The 22,647-nt window shown below is 36.2% G+C and overlaps 2 protein-coding genes and 1 pseudogene across 2 annotated transcripts in view; 1 reads left to right on the top strand and 2 right to left on the bottom strand.

Annotated features, from left to right (window-relative positions):
- Window positions 1–2,271, bottom strand: part of LOC110438950 (serine protease HTRA2, mitochondrial-like) — a 37,996-nt gene extending 35,725 nt beyond the window's left edge. Inside the window, exon 1 of the mRNA XM_073935721.1 lies at window positions 2,145–2,271. The gene's annotated coding sequence lies outside the window, so the exon portion shown is untranslated. The remainder of the gene's footprint in view (window positions 1–2,144) is intronic.
- Window positions 2,272–2,583: 312 nt separating this feature from the next.
- LOC141379957 (serine/threonine-protein kinase pim-2-like) lies at window positions 2,584–6,161 on the top strand. The gene is made up of 7 exons (XM_073935713.1): window positions 2,584–3,266; window positions 3,774–4,217; window positions 4,576–4,670; window positions 4,845–4,895; window positions 5,016–5,391; window positions 5,692–5,865; window positions 5,959–6,161. The coding sequence occupies exons 1-7, from the start codon at window positions 2,981–2,983 to the stop codon at window positions 6,057–6,059; spliced, it is 1,527 nt and encodes a 508-aa protein (XP_073791814.1). The 5' UTR covers window positions 2,584–2,980; the 3' UTR covers window positions 6,060–6,161.
- A 214-nt stretch (window positions 6,162–6,375) lies between these two features.
- Window positions 6,376–22,346, bottom strand: si:dkey-84o3.2 (annotated as a pseudogene).
- Between the last annotated feature and the right edge of the window lie 301 nt (window positions 22,347–22,647).

The raw sequence follows: 22,647 nt of genomic DNA, 5'->3' as shown, positions 1-22,647 counted from the left end.
AATTCATCATAAATTTTTTATGCATTTCCCCCCTTCATTTACCAAAATTGTGATATATTGTGGCTGGTTTTCTTGTGATCTATCAATATATCGCAGAATCTTTGATATCGTGATTGAAGCAGCAGTGTATATCACTGTATCAATATATCAATCACAGATCAATATATCAATATATTGATAGAACAGCAGCAAAATGCTTTTTCATGAACTTGGCGATTAAAAAAAATAAGCTTCTGATTTATACAATTTAGAGTTGGTAATACACTGCAAAATTATTTTCTTTCTTATAGTTTTTGTGTGATTTTGTAGTCCAAATATCTAAAAATTCTTAAACCAATAAACATTTTCTAGAAAGATTTTTAGTCAAAATTATGTGAATTTTTCATTAAAAAAAGCTCAATAATCTGACAATTAGGGTAAATAAAAAAAAGATTGTTTTATGTTTTAAATAAGATTATTTTACTTATCTCATTGGCAGATTAATTTGTTTTACAAAAAAAAAAAATCACTAACTGAAAATTTTTGTACATATTTATTAATTTGATTTATATGCGAGTATGTCTAGAAAATGCTTCCTGATTTAGTTTGATTTTAATTTAAATAGATGTTTTAAGTTATTTGAACTACAAAATACAATATGTTTTTTTTTCAGTATTAACATTTATATCCAATTAAAAAAGAAATTATCTTTATTGTCACTATGTTTGACTGTTTGGCAGCCTGTCTTGTGCCTGAATAATAATAAAAATAAGTATGTTATTGGCTACTTCCAGCTGCTTTTGTTTCTGCCAGCCCATATTAATGTTTTGTGTTATTTAGATTTTTGGCAAATAGTCATATAAAAAGTTGGATCAATAGGAAGTTGTTTCTGCAGAATAATATTTAGAATTGTCTTAAAACATATATTTTATGATGTAAGCAACACAGCTACAGCGAACAAAATCAATAATGTGTGTTTTAAAGTGTGCGAATTATCAAGGATTGATGATAATTTATCATATTGTTTGCACCAAAGGGGCCCCAAATAAAATCCTGCTTAGGGCCCCCTGAAGGCTTGGGCCGGCCCTGGTGAATTGATTTTAATTAATGAATAGGTTAACACATTGCTTAATATAAGAATGTTCAGTGCATTTGCCTGTCTCTTTATAACTTTTCAGAAGCCAAAAAACTAGGTCAAGATATAAATGGGAAAGAAAAATATTGTTTCCATTTCAAAATGTCTTTCGGGAAACATGTTACCCCCAATGTGTAAAGCAATTTGAGTGTGCAGAAAAATTGCTATATAAATGTAAGGAATTATTATTATTAATTATTATTTATTCAATTCTATGTGAAACACTTTCATGAGCCCATTTAGCCAATAAGACAAAAACATAGTTTTACTAAAGTAAACTTACATTTATCCACACAAAATAAACCTGACTGTATTTTTGTAGTAAAGTCGAGGTTAATTGTGTTAAATATGCCATTTCAGCCTGCAGAATGGCATTTCAAACTGTGGCCTAACAAAAATATAGAAAATAAATATCGAGTTTCTGTAATATAAAACTAAATAATTCCTCTCCCTGTATAGTTCCTAAAGTTATCTAGTGTAATATTAAGGTAAACAAATGTAATATTAACAGAATCACTCAATTAGCAATCAATCTGACTGATGTTAACGTTAAAGATTTGATTGAGCCTTTAAGTAAAACAATAATTAGTTTAACGTTACAGTACCGTTAATATAACATTAATTACATTACAGTAACATTAAGTTGCATCAATGTTAGCATTAGCATCAACTGCTAATTAGCGCTAGCTAACTAGCCTGTGTGACATACAGTAATAAACGTAAGATCTAATTACACTGACTTTAATATTCATTGGTTTAATTTGTAATTATTTATTTTATTTATGTTATTTTTTCTTTTTAATTCGCATTTTTCACTAAGTGAAGGCGGGGACTGTTGACTAACGTTAGTAGCTCTAAATTAGTTGACTGGAACGCTGTGATGGTGTTAGCATGTAGCATGTTCACACATAAAATAAGTACAGTTCGCAATTAAAACCATTACCTACCTTTTGTTGTAACTTAATAAAATCTACTGCAATTGATGTCAACAAAGATGTTTAATCCACAAGAATTTGATCATTATTCCTACCTGTTAGCGTTCACATCGGTTCAGTCCTTATATGTTAGGCTAGAGTGGGTTATTTTTTGCGAATGAATGTGTGGATTTAAATAAATTGTGAGAGTCGATTCATCCTTGACCTATTCATAAATACAACAGTTGCTTTGTTGCTGAATAAATGTCTTATTCACTTAAGACGGTGTCCTACCACCACCTACTGGCGGTTTCAGGTAATACATGGATAACTTCATTTTGTTGCATATTTTTCTTTTTAATTTATTATTTGAAGCATTATTAATTTAAAAAAGAATTCATAAGAATAACGAATTTATATAATCATAATATATAAAATATAATATAAACGATAATAATAATACTGTTAAAAATGATAAATAATTGATAATGAAAATATAAAATAACCGAAATGAGCTACTCAAAATAAATGAATCACACACACACACACACACACACACACACACACACACACACACACACACACACACACACGGACGCACGCACGCACACACACACACACACACACACACACACACACGTATAAATATATATAAACATGGCAATAATTGTAATAAAAAGTAAAACGCAGAAAAAGTTGTGCATGACAGAAAAAATACATAGGCCTAAGTGCAAAATTAATTTAATTAATAATTGAAAAAATGTGTATAAGCAGGTGGCTGTGTGAGCACATTAAGGCGAATGAGCCAGTCAGTCTAGCGCGGGCTTTCATTAGAAGTTTGTTGTGTTTTAAAAAGTCTCTACGTAATACCAAATGGAACTGTGGAACTCTGACATCATCGGTGACAGTATAAAGCTTTTGACGTAGCAGAAACTCTCATTAGCTTCTTTGGATGTCTAGTAGTTCAGTACTTTCTGCGATTCAACAGTACAGTGATAAAATGGCATTTTCAAAACTGATTAACCGTCTGAAGAAAGCGTTTGGTGTTAAGTGTGCGAACGAACAACCGTGTGAGCCACTCGAACCCACCGGCAGCACGACAGAGAATCACCGTCATCTGATGACCGATGACCCGGCCGTCGCTGCAGGAAAACAGGCAGGGAGACAGAAAAAGAGGAAACTCAAATTGTCTCCCATCTTCTTCGCCTGTGTTTCCAGAAGAAGAGCTACTGTTGTTGGTAAAATAGATTTATCAGCACTTTTAATTACTAAAGCATATTAAACACACCAAACACATCACATAAGTGTTTAAAGATCAGAAATGAACATTAACTGGAAGACATTTTAGAAAGATAGTTTCTTAAAGCCACAGTTCACATAAACAAGACAATTCTGTCATAATTTACTCCTTAAACCTGTTTGAGGTGCTTTCAGCCATTGACTTCCACAGTATTTTGTGTTCCTACAATGAAGGTTAATGGCTGCTGATTTCAGGAATTTTCTTCAGAATTTGTAGTTTTGTGTAAAAAACAGAAAAAATAAGAATTATTTGTATTAGGATTTTTTTTATTTCAGTGAGCTTTGCCTTTAGATATATAGTTTACTTGTTTGCTAATTCAATGCAGAAAAACCTTGAAGATCATCAATAAAAACACATTGAGTAATGTTTCTGCAAATGAACTGTTCAAATATCTTGTCAAAAAGAGTTGTAGAGTCATATTAATGATGTTCCTTCCTCTCTTTAGATCAGCTATGTGTGCAGGAGATCCACGAACTTCACGCAGAGCCCATCAGTAGCTCTAAATTCTTCTGCACTGCTGTGAGCAACCTGGAGCTGGAAGTTCTCCAACCTCCAGCTCTTGATGATCCAGCAGACGAAGACTTGGACTCTAAACCTGAAGTGAACAGCTTTGACTCTGCAGTGGTCATTGAGAACGACTCTGCAGAGCTTCACTTCCCAGCAGACAATGAATCCTCCCTCAGCGAGGACAGCCTGGAGCAAGAGCTTGATAGTCCTCCAAGTTCACCATCCGATGAGGACAATGAACTTCCAGTGAGCCAGCAGCTCATAACAGATGACATCTGTGACTCTGCCCTGGATGAAAACTCGAACCCTTCACCGGATCAGGTCTCACAAGAGGACTCTGCTGTGAAGTCTACAGCAGATGATGGGACCTGCTTGGACAATAGTAAGTTTATTGCTGGAGTTCAGAACATTTGTTTAGGCTCATCAAACTTTGCAAAATTATACAGTTGAAGTCAAAATTATTCGCTCTTCTGTGATTTTTTATTCATATTTTTTAAATATTTCCCAAATGATGCAGAGCAATAAAGTTTAAGTATTCAGAACTTTAAGCTGAACACTGGTATCTTGAAAATATCCAGTAAATATGATGTACTGTCATCACGACAAAGATAAAAGACATCAGTTATTAGAAATGAGTTATTAAAACTATCATGTTCTGAAATCTGACAATAATTCTGACTTCAACTGTTTGTGTTTTTATTTGGTTTATAATTTAATGACATTTTCTTCATTTTTAACAGATGACATCAGCTGCCGCTACAAACTCGGAAAGCAGCTTGGTGAAGGAGGTTTCGGCTCCGTGTATGAGGGGATTCGCATACAGGATGGTCTGCAGGTATTCATTTTTGTAGACTCAAATCCTCTGATGAAGTTCCCTGTTTAAAGAACATCATCAGAGCTTTCATTGTTTGGACATTTCTGCTGACGAATGAATCCTCTGTTCAGGATTTATGACTGAATGAAATGATCTCCGTGCACATGTTAATTGTTCAATTGTTCCTTTAAACAGGTGGCAGTTAAATTTGTCCAGAAGACCCCAAATATGCAAGATGTCAGCTCTGTGAGTAGACTACACTTTCTGTTCGCTGTGTTCAGTTTATAAAGTCTTATATTTATTATAGACCACAGGCTGTGGTCAGAAACCCTTGTTTGAAAACCAACATTATTATTTTGTTTTCAGTCATGTGACCAGCCACTTCCTCTAGAGATCACCTTGGCAAACATGGCCAGCGGTGGCTCCAGGTGTGCGAACATTATTAAGCTCCTGGACTGGCAGGTCTTTGAAAACCATTATGTCATGGTGATGGAGCGGCCTAGTCCAAGCATGGACCTGGAGGCATTCCTTGAAGTCAGCGGAGGAGTCCTCAGTGAGAAAACAGCACATACCATCATGAGGCAAGCTGTTTATGCGGCCAACGTGTGCTGTTACCGCGGGGTGTTCCACCGGGACATTAAGCTTCAAAACCTGCTGGTGAACCCCGACACACTGGAAGTCAAGCTGATCGACTTCGGGTGTGGAGACTTCATGATGGAATCAGCCTACAGTATCTTCTCTGGTAGGTGTTTTGAATAGTGTGGTCAAAAGTATCGACTTCGGTACCAATCGATTCTGACATTTAACAAGTCAATTTGAGCGCTGTTAAACACCACTGATTGGCCATTGGTGTTCACATGCTCAGCAAATATGACTGTGATGAGTGTCGGTATCGATTGGTAGTTGATACTTTTGACAACACTAGTTATGAATGTGCATAAGCATTATTAATATACGTATTGAAAGCTGGTTAATTAGCACAGCTGAAACCCATCTGGTATATATATTCAACATGATGCTAAACTAAACGTCTCTCCTTCAGGCACAGAAGCGTACATCCCGCCAGAGTTTTATGAAAAAGGATGCTACCGGGCCAAACCAGCGACGGTCTATTCTCTTGGGGTTCTTCTGTTCACAATGCTCCATGGAGAATTCCCATCAGCGTATGACCTGTACTACCTCCAACATGACTGGTCCAAATTTACCCTCTCTCAAGGTGAGATGTTCATCAAAGAACAATTAAGCAAAAACGGTATAATAATAATAATAATAATAACAATAACCTCACCTCTCCATTTCTTCTTCACAGAATGCTGTGATATGATGACGGCTTGTCTGCATGAGAATCCAGAGTGCAGAATTCCTCTAGAAGAGATGCCTTACCACGACTGGTCCATGCTGGAGTTCTGAGTCACATTAGCAGAATGTTTTGTATATTTGATTTTTGTACATGTCTGTAATAAAGATATATTTTATTGAACTCACTTGTGTTGTGGCTTATATTGTGATCTAGCCCCAGTGTTGTCAGATTGTGTGGATTTAAAATGATTTTGTTTGGGGTGACAAAAATTTGGCATGAGGTTTGAACAGCATCCAGTCCTTTCCAACACACTGCAGTTGACACTGGCGTCATTACGGCGCACTTTTAGAAATACACTTTTTCAGAATACTGTACAGCGCTGACCCAAAACCTAAACATATCAGTCACTGCGACATCAGCAAATCATCCATAAATATTCCAATGGTTTATTGTGAAATCAGAGCTGTTCAGAAAAATGTATTAAAATACAAACGTCGTAACATGAGAATGTGAGACTCAATACAAAACATCAGCATTTTCACAATAAGAGCACCCAGTTTTATTAAGGTCGTTGAGTGTTTGTTGCCATCATGACAATCCTAAACAAAATATTCAGTGATATTCCTTCAAATCAATACTGATAGTGTAGTTTGCGCAGACACACTGAGGTTTATCCAGTGTACAGAAGTCTGAATCATCCACATTATTTTATACGCTTCCAGAAACACGTTTACTACACGAATGTCCAGCGTTTGCTACAACTGTTCAACTCTTTAGATGATTCCTTTCTTACAACATCTCCAACTATGACAGCTTCTCATTACTCACCATTTCTTAATCTTACTAAATACTTGACTTGATGTCACTCTGTGGACTCTGGGGTCATGTACAGCATGAGCAGGTCGGCCCCCCGGCGGACCACCACATTTGGTCCTCACAGCATTATATATCTCCTCCGACGTGTTCACCTTTACCCCGTTGATCTCAATAATAACATCTCCTGGCTTCATTCCGGCTCTGCAAAACAGAAAACAGGAAATGACATCATCAATAGGGTGCCTTAATCAACAGCTGATAACATCATGTTCAGAGAGCAGCACACCTGTTGGCTGGAGATCCTACAATCACACGGTGGATGAGAACTCCATGAGAAACATCAGGGAAGGACGGGTCTCGCATCCTTAGCTCTTCAATTATACTGAGGAGGGGAAAAAGAGAATTTAAAGATAATAAAAGACTCACTTCAGTGCAAAGTTTACGGTTTAAGGATTGATTGATAAATAGATAAGATAGATAGATAGATTCATAGATAGATAGACTGATAGTTTGATAGATAGATCAGCATAACAATCAATATTACATTCGCTTCAACCAAAAACACCTCAACAAAACATTCATACTACTTCAGTCGCATAGAGTGTGACAAAGGAAATGCTGTTAATTTGCAATGCATTGAATTAAAGGTGCAGTAGGTGATTGTCCTCAGAAACATTTTAGTTGTGCTGGTTGAAAGTCTCTTCACAGTCCAATAGTAATGATTAAAGTAAATGATCTAAATGTGTTTTTATGTATTTTATATTATGGGTAAAGCATAAAACTAAAAAATGTTCATCCAATTAAATATTGTCGGGTCGACATCTCCCGTAATTCAGATAAGTAGCTCAAACTGTCAGCAAATGCAGATTTCAGGCCGTGTGGCTTTGAATCACAGTCCCTCCCCGCGGTCCAAAGATAATAGGCTAAGCGGTTAGGATTTTGGCAGATCCCCTACTGCACCTTTAATTATTCACAGAACTGTTCAAATCAATACCACAATTGAACTCATGTCATTTGGGACAAAAAAATAAAAATATATGCTATTGCTCAACTCTACATTATGTATACAAAACTAAAACCTTAAATATCTTGAATTTTACAGGGCTCATAAAGGCACAGCCTAATGAAAATCAAGGACTTTTGAGCACTTTTTTCCAGCACCTATTTTTATTTTCAACACTGACACGCAACGTATTAAAACACTGCATAGGAATTTATATAAATATACAAATAAAAACCATTAATGATCATAATAATAATAAAATTAATTAATCAATTGTGTATTAATAATATATTAAACCTGCACTAAATATGCTTGTAAAAATGTTTTTTTATACTATTACACTGCTAAAATAATACAAGTTTTGGTAAGTAATACTAACATTGGGTAAAAGTACAAAGTACTATTTTAAAATCTACTCAGAGTACTAGTTAGATATTTTTTTGGGGAAAAAAACTCAGATTTCCATTTTGGCTCTTTTTAAAAGAAATGATAATAAATTTATTTGAATGGTTTAATTGCTTGAATCACAAAGCTACATATATAAAAATGTGCACTAACAAAGGAAGTATGGTCGATTTTTCCTTCCATGACAATTAATCTTTTTCAATAGCACTGGCAAAACAACCCCACACTCTATGAGGCCAGAGACACTTTTTGTCCATTTTTTAAACAATAAAATAATAAAGCAAATGTTGTTTAACTCTAGGTATTTGAATTATGACAACACTACATTTTTCAAAGCAGTGTTTGAAGAGTCTTATTGTTTATTATGATAAATGTAACAGCAGATTGCTTTGACCTGTAATGCCTGTACAATTCAATGATGCTTTAAGACAGATCAGAATACAGCTATAATGTATAAATCCCACAAATACCCCAAACAGAAACATTTCTAGCATAATTCTTTTGTCTTAAAAAAATATAAAAAGTTCCAACTTTGCTCAAAGTAAGTTTCACTTGACGATACAGCCAAATAAAAAGTCTGTACTCTAAATACTAAATTTAGTCAAGGAGCAAAGATAAATAATTTCTACTTTAATATTGAAGAGATAGCGATTGTATACAGTCTGATCACACACACGAGATTATGAGAGGACTTGCAGTTAATTTGAAAAAGCCTATTTAAGAGGTCACATATGTATTTTTGTGATTAATGTACATGACTGCTCATGCTCTCATGTTAAAATAAAGCGCTGGATACGTTTGCAGAAATGAGTAATTGAGCAATACCTGCATTCCCACGCCAACATTCAGAGGAGTGACAGACAAGTCAGAAGAAGAGAGCGGAGAGAAGAGAGCAAAATGTGTGTGAAGATCGTTGAAATGGCAGGAAGTATGTCCGTGGTTTAATTACTCTTGCTAATAACATATAGTGAAAACATCCTAAAAGCATTTTTCCATTAAAACATTTGTTTTTAAGTTGTTTTTTTCTGTCACTGCAACACAGAAAGGCCTTTGTCCCGCCCTTACGTTCATTGTAAATCTAAACAAGGTTGACTGTGATTGGCCACTTCTCATATCATTTAAATCACTGCGTCGGAATCACGGTAGTTTGTGCGGGTATTTTTGCATTAAATTGTCACAAAAATTCACAAACATTTTTATTTTTCGGGCGTGAAAATTGCATACAAATTCTCCTTGATAAATTAAGCACTTTTCAACAGAACAAGCCAATTTTCCAGGTATTCCAGCACTTGAATTTCTAAGAGCCAAATCTAGTGGTATATAACAAAAATCTGTAGATTCCATAATGTATGAATTTTGCTCTCCTGTAAAATTGTAATAAAAGTGTTTGGCACCTGGGGGTCAAAGTCAACATCATCACTCCAATGTAACGCCTTTTCCATCCCGATTCTCCAAACCAAGACTCTGAACAAAAGACCCAATAACCATCTGTCAGTGAAAAAAATGCTGTCACAGACAAAAGCAAGCAGCTGTGAGGTCATTCTTACTCTGTTTGTCTGCAGATCGTTCAAGGAAGAGACGGACTCTGTCTGAGGGAATAGCGAAGGAAATCCCTGCTGTCACTTTCATGGTATTAATGCCGATGACCTCACCATCCTGAAGAGTACAAACATGATACATCAGTTTATTACATAAGGCTAGAGTATGGCCAGTACAATACAATATTGATGAACATTTGAAAACAATTCACGTTCTTAATATGACAGTCATGAAGCTCTTTGTTGCTCTGAAGGTTCAGCAATCTGTAGTCAACTACTAAATGTGCATGTGTGATTTCATAGCGTGGTTCTAGCACACTAATTAAGGCCGTGTACTATGTACAGTTGCCTCGAACCGGGCAAAAGCACGCTTGTCCCCCCCCCTCACATCTCCCCCGACGGCCCTCACCCACATTACAATCTGGCCTGGGCATGCTTAAGTCATCGATGCTGCGCTGTTCAGTAGAGAAGCGCTCTCGCTCAGCACAGTGGAGATTTCTCTAGTTATATCGTTTCAGTCGTTTGTTATGCAGTGACATGCAGTCAAATATTTCGCCAAACAGTCCTTAGGGATGCGATGACACGCAGTCAGATATTTCGGCGAACAGATCCGCCACTTTCGGCGCTCATAAACAATCATAAAGCCCTCATGCTGTAGGAATGAGGAGGTTTGCTGAAGGTGCGCAGCTGTCATACAGTGAGGGGTTTGCATATTTAATAAACTACGGCAGTTTGCGTTCATTGAACAGTAAGAATGATAAATTAATCCATATGAAACAGTCCCTTAAGAGTCACGTCTCGCTTTCAGTTTCAGGCTTTGGCGTGTTTTGCACTCACACTACAAGCGTACCACACCAAAGCCCAAGTAAACCACGCTCAGGCTTACCTCTTCCAACCGGGTCAGGGTTGGCCAGGTAAACCATGCCTGAGCACAATTCAGCGCACTCACACTTCTCAAACGATCCGGGAAACGGGCCTGGACACGGTTCGGATAGCATAATGCGAGTACGCCCTAAATACCTAAAATTAGAATTTTCTACCACTGAATAAGGTTGCATGTCTGCGGCTATAAATACTCCTACCACGCTTGTATTTGCCTTTGCTTGTGTTGAGTTGGAATTTTTATTCCAAATGAAGACAGGAGAGTAGTTTGTGTTACACTTGTCGGTTTAACAGATAAAGCAATGATTTTGTGGACATCAGTAATCTAACTATTTGCCTTAATCTGATTAAAACAACAATATGATTAAGGTGTTTGCATGAGTTGCTTTTTGAATGTTCCTTTCATGATCCCGTTTTACATGTTAAAGCACATAATACGATTAACGTCATTGTGTCACCACGCTATCCACGTTTCCTCCGTAATTTAGTCTCATAATAAGTCTCATGTAATTTTGGGGCGTTTTATTCTAAATTTGTCGACTTTAACTGCAGTTTGGCACTTTCATTTTCATTCAAGAACATTTCATGCGTGACCTCCATGACAAACGAGATATTGGATGCAAAGAACTGCTAGAAGAGTGTAGTTTAAATGGAATTTTGGATACCGCACATCATATGGGAGACAAAAAAAAACCTCCGCAGAGAATAGTGTCAAGCAGCCGTGTGTGTAGAGATCATCACGTTACAAAATGTGGCGAAAATCCTACAAGATGGTAATAGTTTGATTAAGGTGTTTACATGTTTACATTCGGAAAGCAGCATTTACAGCAGATCTTTCAGTCCATAATACTGTAGTGATATTGAAAGAGTACTGCTGACGATACTAACTACCGTTGCCATCTGAATAAACAAACAAAGAACACCGATTGCTTACTTACCAAATCCATAGAGACAGGACAATCAACGTGAACTGGAACTGCGTCTTTTTTTAAAAGAAGATGATGGGCAAATCCGGATTTCACCATTTCCAGATGCAAAAAAGCTCTCGGGTAAAAATGTTCCTTACAAACATTTTTGTTGCGTGTTAAAAGACCACTGTAGTCCAAAAATGTGGGTCCTTTCTCACTGCGGGAAAATGAAAACAAAACCTTTGTTGTGGCACGTTTATAAACAACACTGACGACCCATGTCTCCGAACAATTCTTCTTCTTCCACTTGTTTTATTTACAGTTAGCAACACAACGTGGCGTCTCTCTGAATACTGTAACAGGTAGTTTTTGAAGCTATCATGCATATTAATAAAGTTGCACCTCATTCACAATAGAGCGCGCTGATTAGTTCGTCTTTCTCTTGAATTAATGATGAAAGCTCAAAGACGTCACATTGTACCCGCCGGTACAGACAGCCAGTCTCCATGCTGGAATTTGCACAAGGAGCTCGTGGCCTTGACGTAGCTTCAAAATTTCTTTTCAAACCGGAAGAACGAATTTGTTCGAAATAACGCAAAAACAACCAATTTTCACTTTTATTGTGAAATATATGTATCCTAATAGTGTTTTAGCAGCGTGGGACATATATATGACTGTCAACATCTCAAAAATGTGTTTTGGTGTTTTTAGACCCTTTAAACCAAAAGGCAGAAGCAGTTTTTTGAGTAAATGTCAGCGACTCACCAGGTTTATGAGAGGCCCTCCTGAATTTCCAAACTGTAAAGCAGAATTGTGATTGAGTGATGGAATGCAATTCATTAAATGATGACATACATTTTTTTTGCATGCAACACCACCCAGTTTCCAGTGCTCTTACATCTATGGTAGCGTCCGTCTGGATGTAGTCCATGTTGGAGTTGGAGAGACCCAGTTCTTTACTGCCTCTTTGAGCAGAGCTGACGATTCCAGATGTGATGGTGTTTTTAAGAGAAAAGAGGCTCCCCATGGCAACCACAAATTCACCTTGACGCACATCAGATGACTTGCCAAGACGCAACGTGGTAGAGGATTCTGGGACAAGACAGAGAACACAATGACACTATGTCAGACTATATGGCCATGTACTAGAACTGTGGTAAAAGAAAACTGAGAAAAATCAATTGCAAAAATGGCCTTCCAAACATAAAAGCCTCCTCTGTTACTGTTCAAGGCTCAAAATTAACCTTTTTGTTTGGTAGCACCGGTGCTCCTAACTTAAAAAATGTAGGCGCTTCAGACAAAATTTAGTCGCACCCACCAATTATAAGCAACGTTACTACATGTTTTATACAAACAGAGTTATTGCATTTAAAATCAATACAAATCAAACTAAAAAGCAAAAAAATTATATTTATATATATATATATATATATATATATATATGCATGCGTGAGGAAAATGTCTCAACGAAATCCCGTTATTACAAGAAAATAGATTTTATAACATAACTGAGTGACCAAAGCATACACAGACCGCTGTGCTGTTCTCACGGGTGGTGTCTGATATTGCACTGATGCTTTTGACATGTACTGTACCCTATTATATGCACACATCATGTTAATAGCTATACCGGTCTTCATGAGTAGCGATAATAGTTTTCTCGGCTCAACCCCGTTTGCCATGGTGTACGTGGTGTTACATTTTACATATAGCTGCCACTTGCACGGCGGGCATCTGGCGATTATATGAAGGATTAAACAGAAGCTCTCGTGCTAGATGTGGCAAACAGTTACATGAAAATTCCATCCCACAGACTTTTCATAGCGGACTTGAAGCCAATGGAAGTCTTTTATCCACTCTTTGAAAAGTGTAGATGTGTGATTGACATTCAGCACATGATCACTACTGAGATGTGTCATTATTTGTAACTTTAGATGACAGTTTCTAAAAAAACATCTGTCAGTGTAATCTTAATTCTCATATTCAGCACTTTATAATTTTTCGCAATAGTAGCTCTCCCAGTCATCCCAAGCCAGAAGGCATTGACTGAGTGATTGACAGCTGATATTAACCAATCCATTCACGCTCTGCTCTAGAGCAATGTCCCAATAAGAAGAGCTCAAAGGCGGGGCAAGTATTACGGACTTGGCTTTGTTTACTGCAGCAAGTTGACATGACAGCTGTTGTAAACCATTCCTGAGCACTACGTTTCGCATTTCAAGTGCAGAGATGCATTCTGCGTGAATGTCCTCCAAATCCGCGCATGTGGTGAACACTTTGCAGTAAAAACTGGTCGTACACATCAATTTTATGCACTCGCAAAAATGCTTCCAAATATATTTTGAGGTCGCATAGATAAAATTTCGGGCGCATAAGTGACCGAAATGGTCGCAATTTCGAGTCCTGCTGTTGGTTTAACTAAAAATGTTGACAATAATTATTATTTAGTTGCTGTAATATTACTGTTTAAAAATCTGAGGATACAAAACCAATTGTCACTAAGGTTATCACAATTTCGAGTTTATTTCCATATTTGTATGCAGCCGTTCCTCCTGAAATATTACAGTGTGTATGTAGCCTAAATACAGTATAAACAGATTAATGGGTTAACACCAGGGCTTGACATTAACACCCACCAACCGCAGGTAGACTTCGGCTGTGGCGGATTAGACAGCCACTCCCACTAGCCACTTTGGCTGGTCGAAAATCATTTTTAAATTGTATTTTTTTTAAAGTAGGGTGCGACAATAAGGATGAATCTCTAGAAATGAGAAGCAGCCCGACTGACAAAAACAACTGTGTTCATGCAAGCAAAAGAAAGCAGATGAATACAGAATGTTATGTGATGCGCGCAAGTTTTACAAAGCGTGCACACTCTCATTTCCTTGCGTGAGCAACCTTGACTGGAAACACAATGCTGCTATCGGTTCTGTTTGAAATAGACTTGACAAAAAGTGATACACATCCACCATTTTCAAGAGCTCGAGATTTTTTAAAAAGAAGGTATTTTATGTATGCAGCAGCGGTTTCAGCCTTAGCTTTAAATAATCTTTGAACAGATTATTAATGGGCCTAATGTTAACTGTGTGCGTTTGATCATCCTTTTATTATTGCACACGGTATGTTTTTCACCTGCTTTCTTTTTGTTAATATGATTTAATTATCATTCTTTTCAGTAATGTTGATTTAATAGATTAACTTTTATGCAAAGTTAACTGCTGATCTGAGACTTTAAGCTAGGACAGACAGCTTTGCATAGTTTTAGACAGGCTACATGACAATAATTGTTATTTAAGTTTTATTTAATAAAAAGTGTATGCATATTATAACATATATTTTGCTGGTTTTTGAATTTTTCTAATTATAAACTTTTTAGAGAAAAAATTTGTACAACCTTAATGTTGAACCCTAAAATAATAACCAATTACAATGCAACACCATGAAACCACTACCGCTCATGCTCATTGAGCAAAGTCATACACAACACATCTAAATCAAGTAATTTTGCAAATATTTTTTCCCAAAAACAAAAGTGAAAATGGCGAGTGGCTAGTAAAGTTGAAAAACTACTAGCCATAGAGGCTGGTGATCAAAAAAAGTTAATGTAGAGCCATTAAAATATTAAAAATCATATTGACCTCACACTTTTAATGTACTAACCGTGATACATTTTTGATTCTTTAAGCTCAATTCTTAAGTGAACAAAGTTCAAAAAGAAATTACTCATTTGATAAAGACATTTTACTAAAAATGTAAATTAATAAAATAAAATAAGTCCTTGCTCTTACCATATAAAACTATGACTCATTAAAAATAGGGATGCACCGATACCATTTTTTATAACCGATTTGATTTCGATCCCAAAATTCTGAGTGTCGACCAATACAGATGCGATCCCGATACTGTGCCGGTTTTTCTTTTAAGCATAATATAGTTTCTATGGTGATAAACTCAAACAATATATCTTGCTTAGTAAAAATAAAAGACCTATAGGCCTACTGTATATGACAGACGACACAATCTAACTGAAAACATGATGCTTGCTGTAAACCAGGCTTAATTATTTGAGCATTCGTAATGACACTGATCTGTTGTGGTCCAGCTTATGTTTCTTTTTAATAGTAAGATTTTTCTTTGAACTCTGCAACAGCCAACCACTATTGACCCTAATCAAAACACAAACTGGTCTGTTAAATAAACTATTGATATAAATAAAATTACAGTCAAATATTCACAGTTTTCAGAGTAACCTAGATGATTTAGAGGCTAAATTATTTTCTGTTAATGACAATCAATATTGTGCCTGTCAGTTTCACTTTTATTAATTTAACCAACAACTTTAATCACAATGAGCCAGGCTTACAAACTATTCTAAAAGTATTCCCCTAGGAAGAATAAACTCAGTCGGATAATTCTACAGAGCGGCACACGTCACATCAGCCGGTGTGTGAATGAAGTGCTTGATGCATCACTGAGACAGAGCGCAGTACTCCGCTATCTGCAGACACTTCCAATCCAAAACAGCAGTAAAAAGGGAAGAAATCAGTGCGTTAAGGATCTGTCCAATGTATTATTGAGCCTTTTCTAGTTTTACATTTCAGGTAGGCCTACTTTGTGTGTGAAGAGCAGGTAATAACCCACTCAGTTCCAGTGTTGTGAATGCGATCATCTGATCTAACAGACACAGCGCTACATGATTCAGAAACAGCAATAAACTCCTCGTTTCAGGTCGAAATGAACCAATTTAATGCAAAACTAAATGCATTTCTCCACTGATTATTTATATTAACAGGAACAATTAGTCTAGGAGAAAGTTTTAAAATAGAAGGCTTTAGACAGAAAATAGGAGATGTTAAACTTTCTGCACCGGCTTATATTCCAAATCCTGTAAGTATTTCACTGAATCATAATAACCTACAGTGCTTCAAAATCATAGAACAGGAAGAGCTAGATAAAATCATAAATAGTTCTAAAGTAGCTACGTGTATGCTGGACTCAATTCCAACAAAATTACTGAAAGAATTGCTACCTGCTATAGGAGAACCTCTTCTTAACATTAACAACTCTTCTTTATCTATAGGCCATGTTCCAAACTCTTACAAGCTAGCTGTTATTAAGCCTATTATTAAGAAACCGCAACTGGACCCCAACAACTTAGCTAATTATAGGCCTATTTCAAATCTTCCATTTCTGTCTAAAATACTAGAAAAAGTTGTTTCTACTCAATTATGCTCCTTTCGGCAGACGAACAATATTTTTGAAGTGTTTCAGTCAGGTTTCAGGGCTCATCACAGTACAGAAACCGCATTAGTGAAAATAACCAATGATTTACTCTTAGCTGCTGACCAAGGGTGCATCTCGCTATTAGTTCTACTCGATCTTAGTGCGGCATTTGACACCATTGACCACAATATCCTCATAAATCGCTTAAAGTCTACAGGTGTCCAGGGACAAGCTCTACAATGGTTTAAGTCATACTTAACTAACTGTTACCAGTTTGTGAATATTAATGGACAGCCTTCACAAGTCAGCCCATTAAAGTATGAGGTGCCTCAAGGATCAGTTTTAGGCCCTTTGCTGTTTACAATTTACATGCTACCACTGGGAGACATTATTAGAAGACATGGGATAAGATTTCACTGCTATGCAGATGACACTCAATTATATATTTCAACTAAACCTGATGAGATGTCTGAACTGTCTAAGCTAACTGAGTGTATTAGAGATGTTAAAGACTGGATGACCACCAATTTTCTTCTATTAAACTCAGACAAAACAGAATTATTACTTATTGGACCTAAATCCTGTACACAGCAGATCTCGCAACTCAATCTACAATTAGAGGGACACAAAGTTAGCGTTAGCTCTACTATAAAAGATCTGGGTGTTATATTAGACAGCAATTTAACTTTTGAAAATCATAAATCCCACGTCACAAAAACTGCCTTCTTTCATCTGAGAAATATCGCTAAATTACGAAGTATGCTATCCATCTTGGATGCAGAAAAGCTAGTCCATGCTTATATGACTTCTAGGCTGGATTACTGTAATGCTCTATTTGCTGGCTACCCAGCATCCTCTATTAACAAACTTCAAATAGTACAAAATGCACCTGCCAGAGTTCTTACCAGGTCTAGAACATATGATCATTTTACCCCAATTTTATCCTCCTTACACTGGCTGCCTGTTAAGTTTTGTATAGAATTTAAAATATTACTTCTCACCTATAAAGCTCTAAATAATCTAGCTCCTGTTTATCTAACCAACCTTCTGTCTCGCTACAATCCAACTCGCTCTTTAAGATCTCAAAACTCAGGGCTTCTGGTAGTATCTAGAATAGCAAAGTCAAGAAAAGGAAGTCGAGCCTTCTCCTTTATGGCTCCTACACTCTGAAATAGCCTTCCTGATAACATCCGAGGCTCAGACACACTCTCAGTTCAAAACTAGATTAAAGACCTATCTGTTTAGTAAAGCATACACTCAATGCATCACTTAGCCGGTTTCCACACAAGTTTCTACATCTTGTTTATTATGAACAGCAGCTACGCTAATTATTCTCTTTTTTTTTTCTCCATTTCCACCTAGGGATACTCATTCCGAGGTCTTTAGATTATGCGGAGTCACTGATTGGATCCAAGACCAGCGACGAGATGATCCCAAGGTGTCCATATCCAGGACCAGGCCGTATCCTGAGCTGCTGCTGTGCTGGTGGTCATGGGGGAGTGGAGAGCATGAGACTGATTCCAGTGACCAACCAGGGACAGACTAGTCTTCACTGAGGCCAGCTTCCAGCCTTCACCGCTGAGACTGCAGCTCTGCACAAACTTTTGGCCAGCGGAGAAATTAAAATGGTCGTGCCTGAAGGATTCTGATTTCTGCTTTCCAATCCGTCTCATCATGGACCAACGTTTATCCTTTTCTCATCATCTTGTTTCTCATAATTTTTTTTATTAAATATAATTATTTGATCATTTGAATGAGTATTTAACTGTGAATTGCAGAGCCGGCCCAAGCAGAGCCGGCCCAAGGCATAAGCGAACTAAGCGGCTGCTTAGGGCCCCCTTGGCCACCAGGGGGCCCCCAAGAGTGCTTGAAATTATTGTGTGACTTTCGTTTTAGTTTGTTAATTTGTGGATTAGTGGTGGAACAAAATATATGCCAATTTATAGTGTTATGTCTGACCGCGATACATACTCAGGCGCCAAGATATTTACCTAAATTTACAAAAGATCTGATTTAATTAATCAGTTTTCAACACCGACTGCAGCAGATAACCGCTTTAGCTACAGTACACCCAGCCGCCACCAGGTGGCGCTTCCCGTAATGGCGTATCATCACCGTACGTTCACAGCGAAAAGGGGCGAGAGCGTCCAAGGTCGCTCTGGCCGCCCTGGCGACAACGCTATCTGCCTTCAGCTCCGGCGGTGAGAGCGTCAAAACTCGCTACATTGATCTCGTACTTAAAGGAGCCGTTGCAGCATATCAGTTACATTCCTGCATAAAACATGTTTCTAGCGTGAAAATGTTGCGCACTTCTTATCAAATTCATACAACAATGGAAGATCAAGTTGCGTGTGACTTTGCTCTATTTATCCAATATGTGTCCATATGTCTGAAATATCCTGAAGCAGCAGTGCTGTTTTGTACTGTCACATCGCGTGAGATTCCCGCTTTTTAAAGATAAATTTATATAACATTAATGAACATCAGTAACTCGCCAGTAACTTATTTGATGCATGGTCCTGTAAGAAAACATTGTAAATAATAGGAAATCCGGCGACCGCAATAATCAAACCCTTGGGAACAACTGTGGTCGGAACCAAAGTTCACAGCTCTGTGTTCTCTGAACTGCTATCAAGTGGTGGACTTCTTCATTCTGATTGCTTGCCGCCGAACCGCGTCAAAGCTCATTACCATAAAGTTGACTTCATTTCAACTCTCCTCGACGCTCACGCCGGCGAAGACGCGCCGCGCTGCTCCTCGCCGCTTATCGATGCCTATCGCCGCCGGCTCTCATTGAAAATGAATGACTTCCGGCTACTTTGACGCTCTCGCCGCTTTCGGTGTGAACGTACGGTTATGCGCTCAAACTTTTTAACTCCGCCAAAATATATAAAGATATCAATAGGACATGAACATTTAATTAGAAAGGCCTTGCGTTTATTTCACTCTTACAGACCTTGTCAAAATCTTGTAGATGGTATTTTGGCAAAAAATATTAGGGGAATTAAAAAACTTAAATATGTGAGTAAATAACTAATGTTCTCCACTGTTGAAAACATACGTGCTCAGAGGAGTCTGTGCTCACCTCTCAGAGCATTCTGATCAGTTGAAAAAATAGTGGGAATACATATTTTTTTTATTATAAATAAACCAGGGCTAAGCATAAAATGTTTCCATGTTTACATAAAATTAGTTGGTCAAGTTGTAATAAGTGTATATAAATTGCAATAAATTACTATTTTGGCAGTTTTTTTCTTAAATGCATATTCCACTAAATTGAGATTCTGCTGCTGTGATAGAGATGTGCTCTCTTCAGTCATAAACTGCTCTCTGCACATCAGCATTTTAAGCTTGTTTGACAGATGTGCACTTGTTTTACATTGTTGCAATTCTATAAATGCGTGTTTATAAAATAAATTCATCATAAATTTTTTATGCATTTCCCCCCTTCATTTACCAAAATTGTGATATATTGTGGCTGGTTTTCTTGTGATCTATCAATATATTGCAGAATCTTTGATATCGTGATTGAAGCAGCAGTGCCCGGAACAGCAGCAAAATGCTTTTTCATGAACTTGGCGATTAAAAAAAATAAGCTTCTGATTTATACAATTTAGAGTTGGTAATACACTGCAAAATTATTTTCTTTCTTATAGTTTTTGTGTGATTTTGTAGTCCAAATATCTAAAAATTCTTAAACCAATAAACATTTTCTAGAAAGATTTTTAGTCAAAATTATGTGAATTTTTCATTAAAAAAAGCTCAATAATCTGACAATTAGGGTAAATAAAAAAAAGATTGTTTTATGTTTTAAATAAGATTATTTTACTTATCTCATTGGCAGATTAATTTGTTTTACAAAAAAAAAATCACTAACTGAAAATTTTTGTACATATTTATTAATTTGATTTATATGCGAGTATGTCTAGAAAATGCTTCCTGATTTAGTTTGATTTTAATTTAAATAGATGTTTTAAGTTATTTGAACTACAAAATACAATATGTTTTTTTTTCAGTATTAACATTTATATCCAATTAAAAAAGAAATTATCTTTATTGTCACTATGTTTGACTGTTTGGCAGCCTGTCTTGTGCCTGAATAATAATAAAAATAAGTATGTTATTGGCTACTTCCAGCTGCTTTTGTTTCTGCCAGCCCATATTAATGTTTTGTGTTATTTAGATTTTTGGCAAATAGTCATATAAAAAGTTGGATCAATAGGAAGTTGTTTCTGCAGAATAATATTTAGAATTGTCTTAAAACATATATTTTATGATGTAAGCAACACAGCTACAGCGAACAAAATCAATAATGTGTGTTTTAAAGTGTGCGAATTATCAAGGATTGATGATAATTTATCATATTGTTTGCACCAAAGGGGCCCCAAATAAAATCCTGCTTAGGGCCCCCTGAAGGCTTGGGCCGGCCCTGGTGAATTGATTTTAATTAATGAATAGGTTAACACATTGCTTAATATAAGAATGTTCAGTGCATTTGCCTGTCTCTTTATAACTTTTCAGAAGCCAACAAACTAGGTCAAGATATAAATGGGAAAGAAAAATATTGTTTCCATTTCAAAATGTCTTTCGGGAAACATGTTACCCCCAATGTGTAAAGCAATTTGAGTGTGCAGAAAAATTGCTATATAAATGTAAGGAATTATTATTATTAATTATTATTTATTCATTTCTATGTGAAACACTTTCATGAGCCCATTTAGCCAATAAGACAAAAACATAGTTTTACTAAAGTAAACTTACATTTATCCACACAAAATAAACCTGACTGTATTTTTTGTAGTAAAGTGTTAATTGTGTTAAATATGCCATTTCAGCCTGCAGAATGGCATTTCAAACTGTGGCCTAACAAAAATATAGAAAATAAATATCGAGTTTCTGTAATATAAAACTAAATAATTCCTCTCCCTGTATAGTTCCTAAAGTTATCTAGTGTAATATTAAGGTAAACAAATGTAATATTAACAGAATCACTCAATTAGCAATCAATCTGACTGATGTTAACGTTAAAGATTTGATTGAGCCTTTAAGTAAAACAATAATTAGTTTAACGTTACAGTACCGTTAATATAACATTAATTACATTACAGTAACATTAAGTTGCATCATGTTAGCATTAGCATCAACTGCTAATTAGCGCTAGCTAACTAGCCTGTGTGACATACAGTAATAAACGTAAGATCTAATTACACTGACTTTAATATTCATTGGTTTAATTTGTAATTATTTATTTTATTTATGTTATTTTTTCTTTTTAATTCGCATTTTTCACTAAGTGAAGGCGGGGACTGTTGACTAACGTTAGTAGCTCTAAATTAGTTGACTGGAACGCTGTGATGGTGTTAGCATGTAGCATGTTCACACATAAAATAAGTACAGTTCGCAATTAAAACCATTACCTACCTTTTGTTGTAACTTAATAAAATCTACTGCAATTGATGTCAACAAAGATGTTTAATCCACAAGAATTTGATCATTATTCCTACCTGTTAGCGTTCACATCGGTTCAGTCCTTATATGTTAGGCTAGAGTGGGTTAATTTTTGCGAATGAATGTGTGGATTTAAATAAATTGTGAGAGTCGATTCATCCTTGACCTATTCATAAATACAAAAGTTGCTTTGTTGCTGAATAAATGTCTTATTCACTTAAGACAGTGTCCTACCACCACCTACTGGCGGTTTCAGGTAATACATGGATAACTTCATTTTGTTGCATATTTTTCTTTTTAATTTATTATTTGAAGCATTATTCATTTAAAAAGAATTCACAAGAATAACGAATTTATATAATCATAATATATAAAATATAATATAAACGATAATAATAATACTGTTAAAAATGATAAATAATTGATAATGAAAATATAAAATAACCGAAATGAGCTACTCAAAATAAATGAATCA

Source organism: Danio rerio, chromosome 21, assembly GCF_049306965.1.
Source record: "Danio rerio strain Tuebingen ecotype United States chromosome 21, GRCz12tu, whole genome shotgun sequence".
Classification (NCBI taxonomy): domain Eukaryota; kingdom Metazoa; phylum Chordata; class Actinopteri; order Cypriniformes; family Danionidae; genus Danio; species Danio rerio.
This window is presented reverse-complemented; position numbering and strand designations above follow the sequence as displayed.

Excerpts from the sequence above, each read along its gene's own strand:
- LOC141379957 (XM_073935713.1), top strand. The coding sequence starts at position 2,981 with ATGTCTAGTAGTTCAGTACTTTCTGCGATTCAACAGTACAGTGATAAA. Across the intron at positions 4,218-4,575 it reads TGGGACCTGCTTGGACAATA|ATGACATCAGCTGCCGCTAC; the intron begins GTAAGTTTATTG and ends CATTTTTAACAG. Across the intron at positions 5,392-5,691 it reads AGCCTACAGTATCTTCTCTG|GCACAGAAGCGTACATCCCG; the intron begins GTAGGTGTTTTG and ends TCTCTCCTTCAG.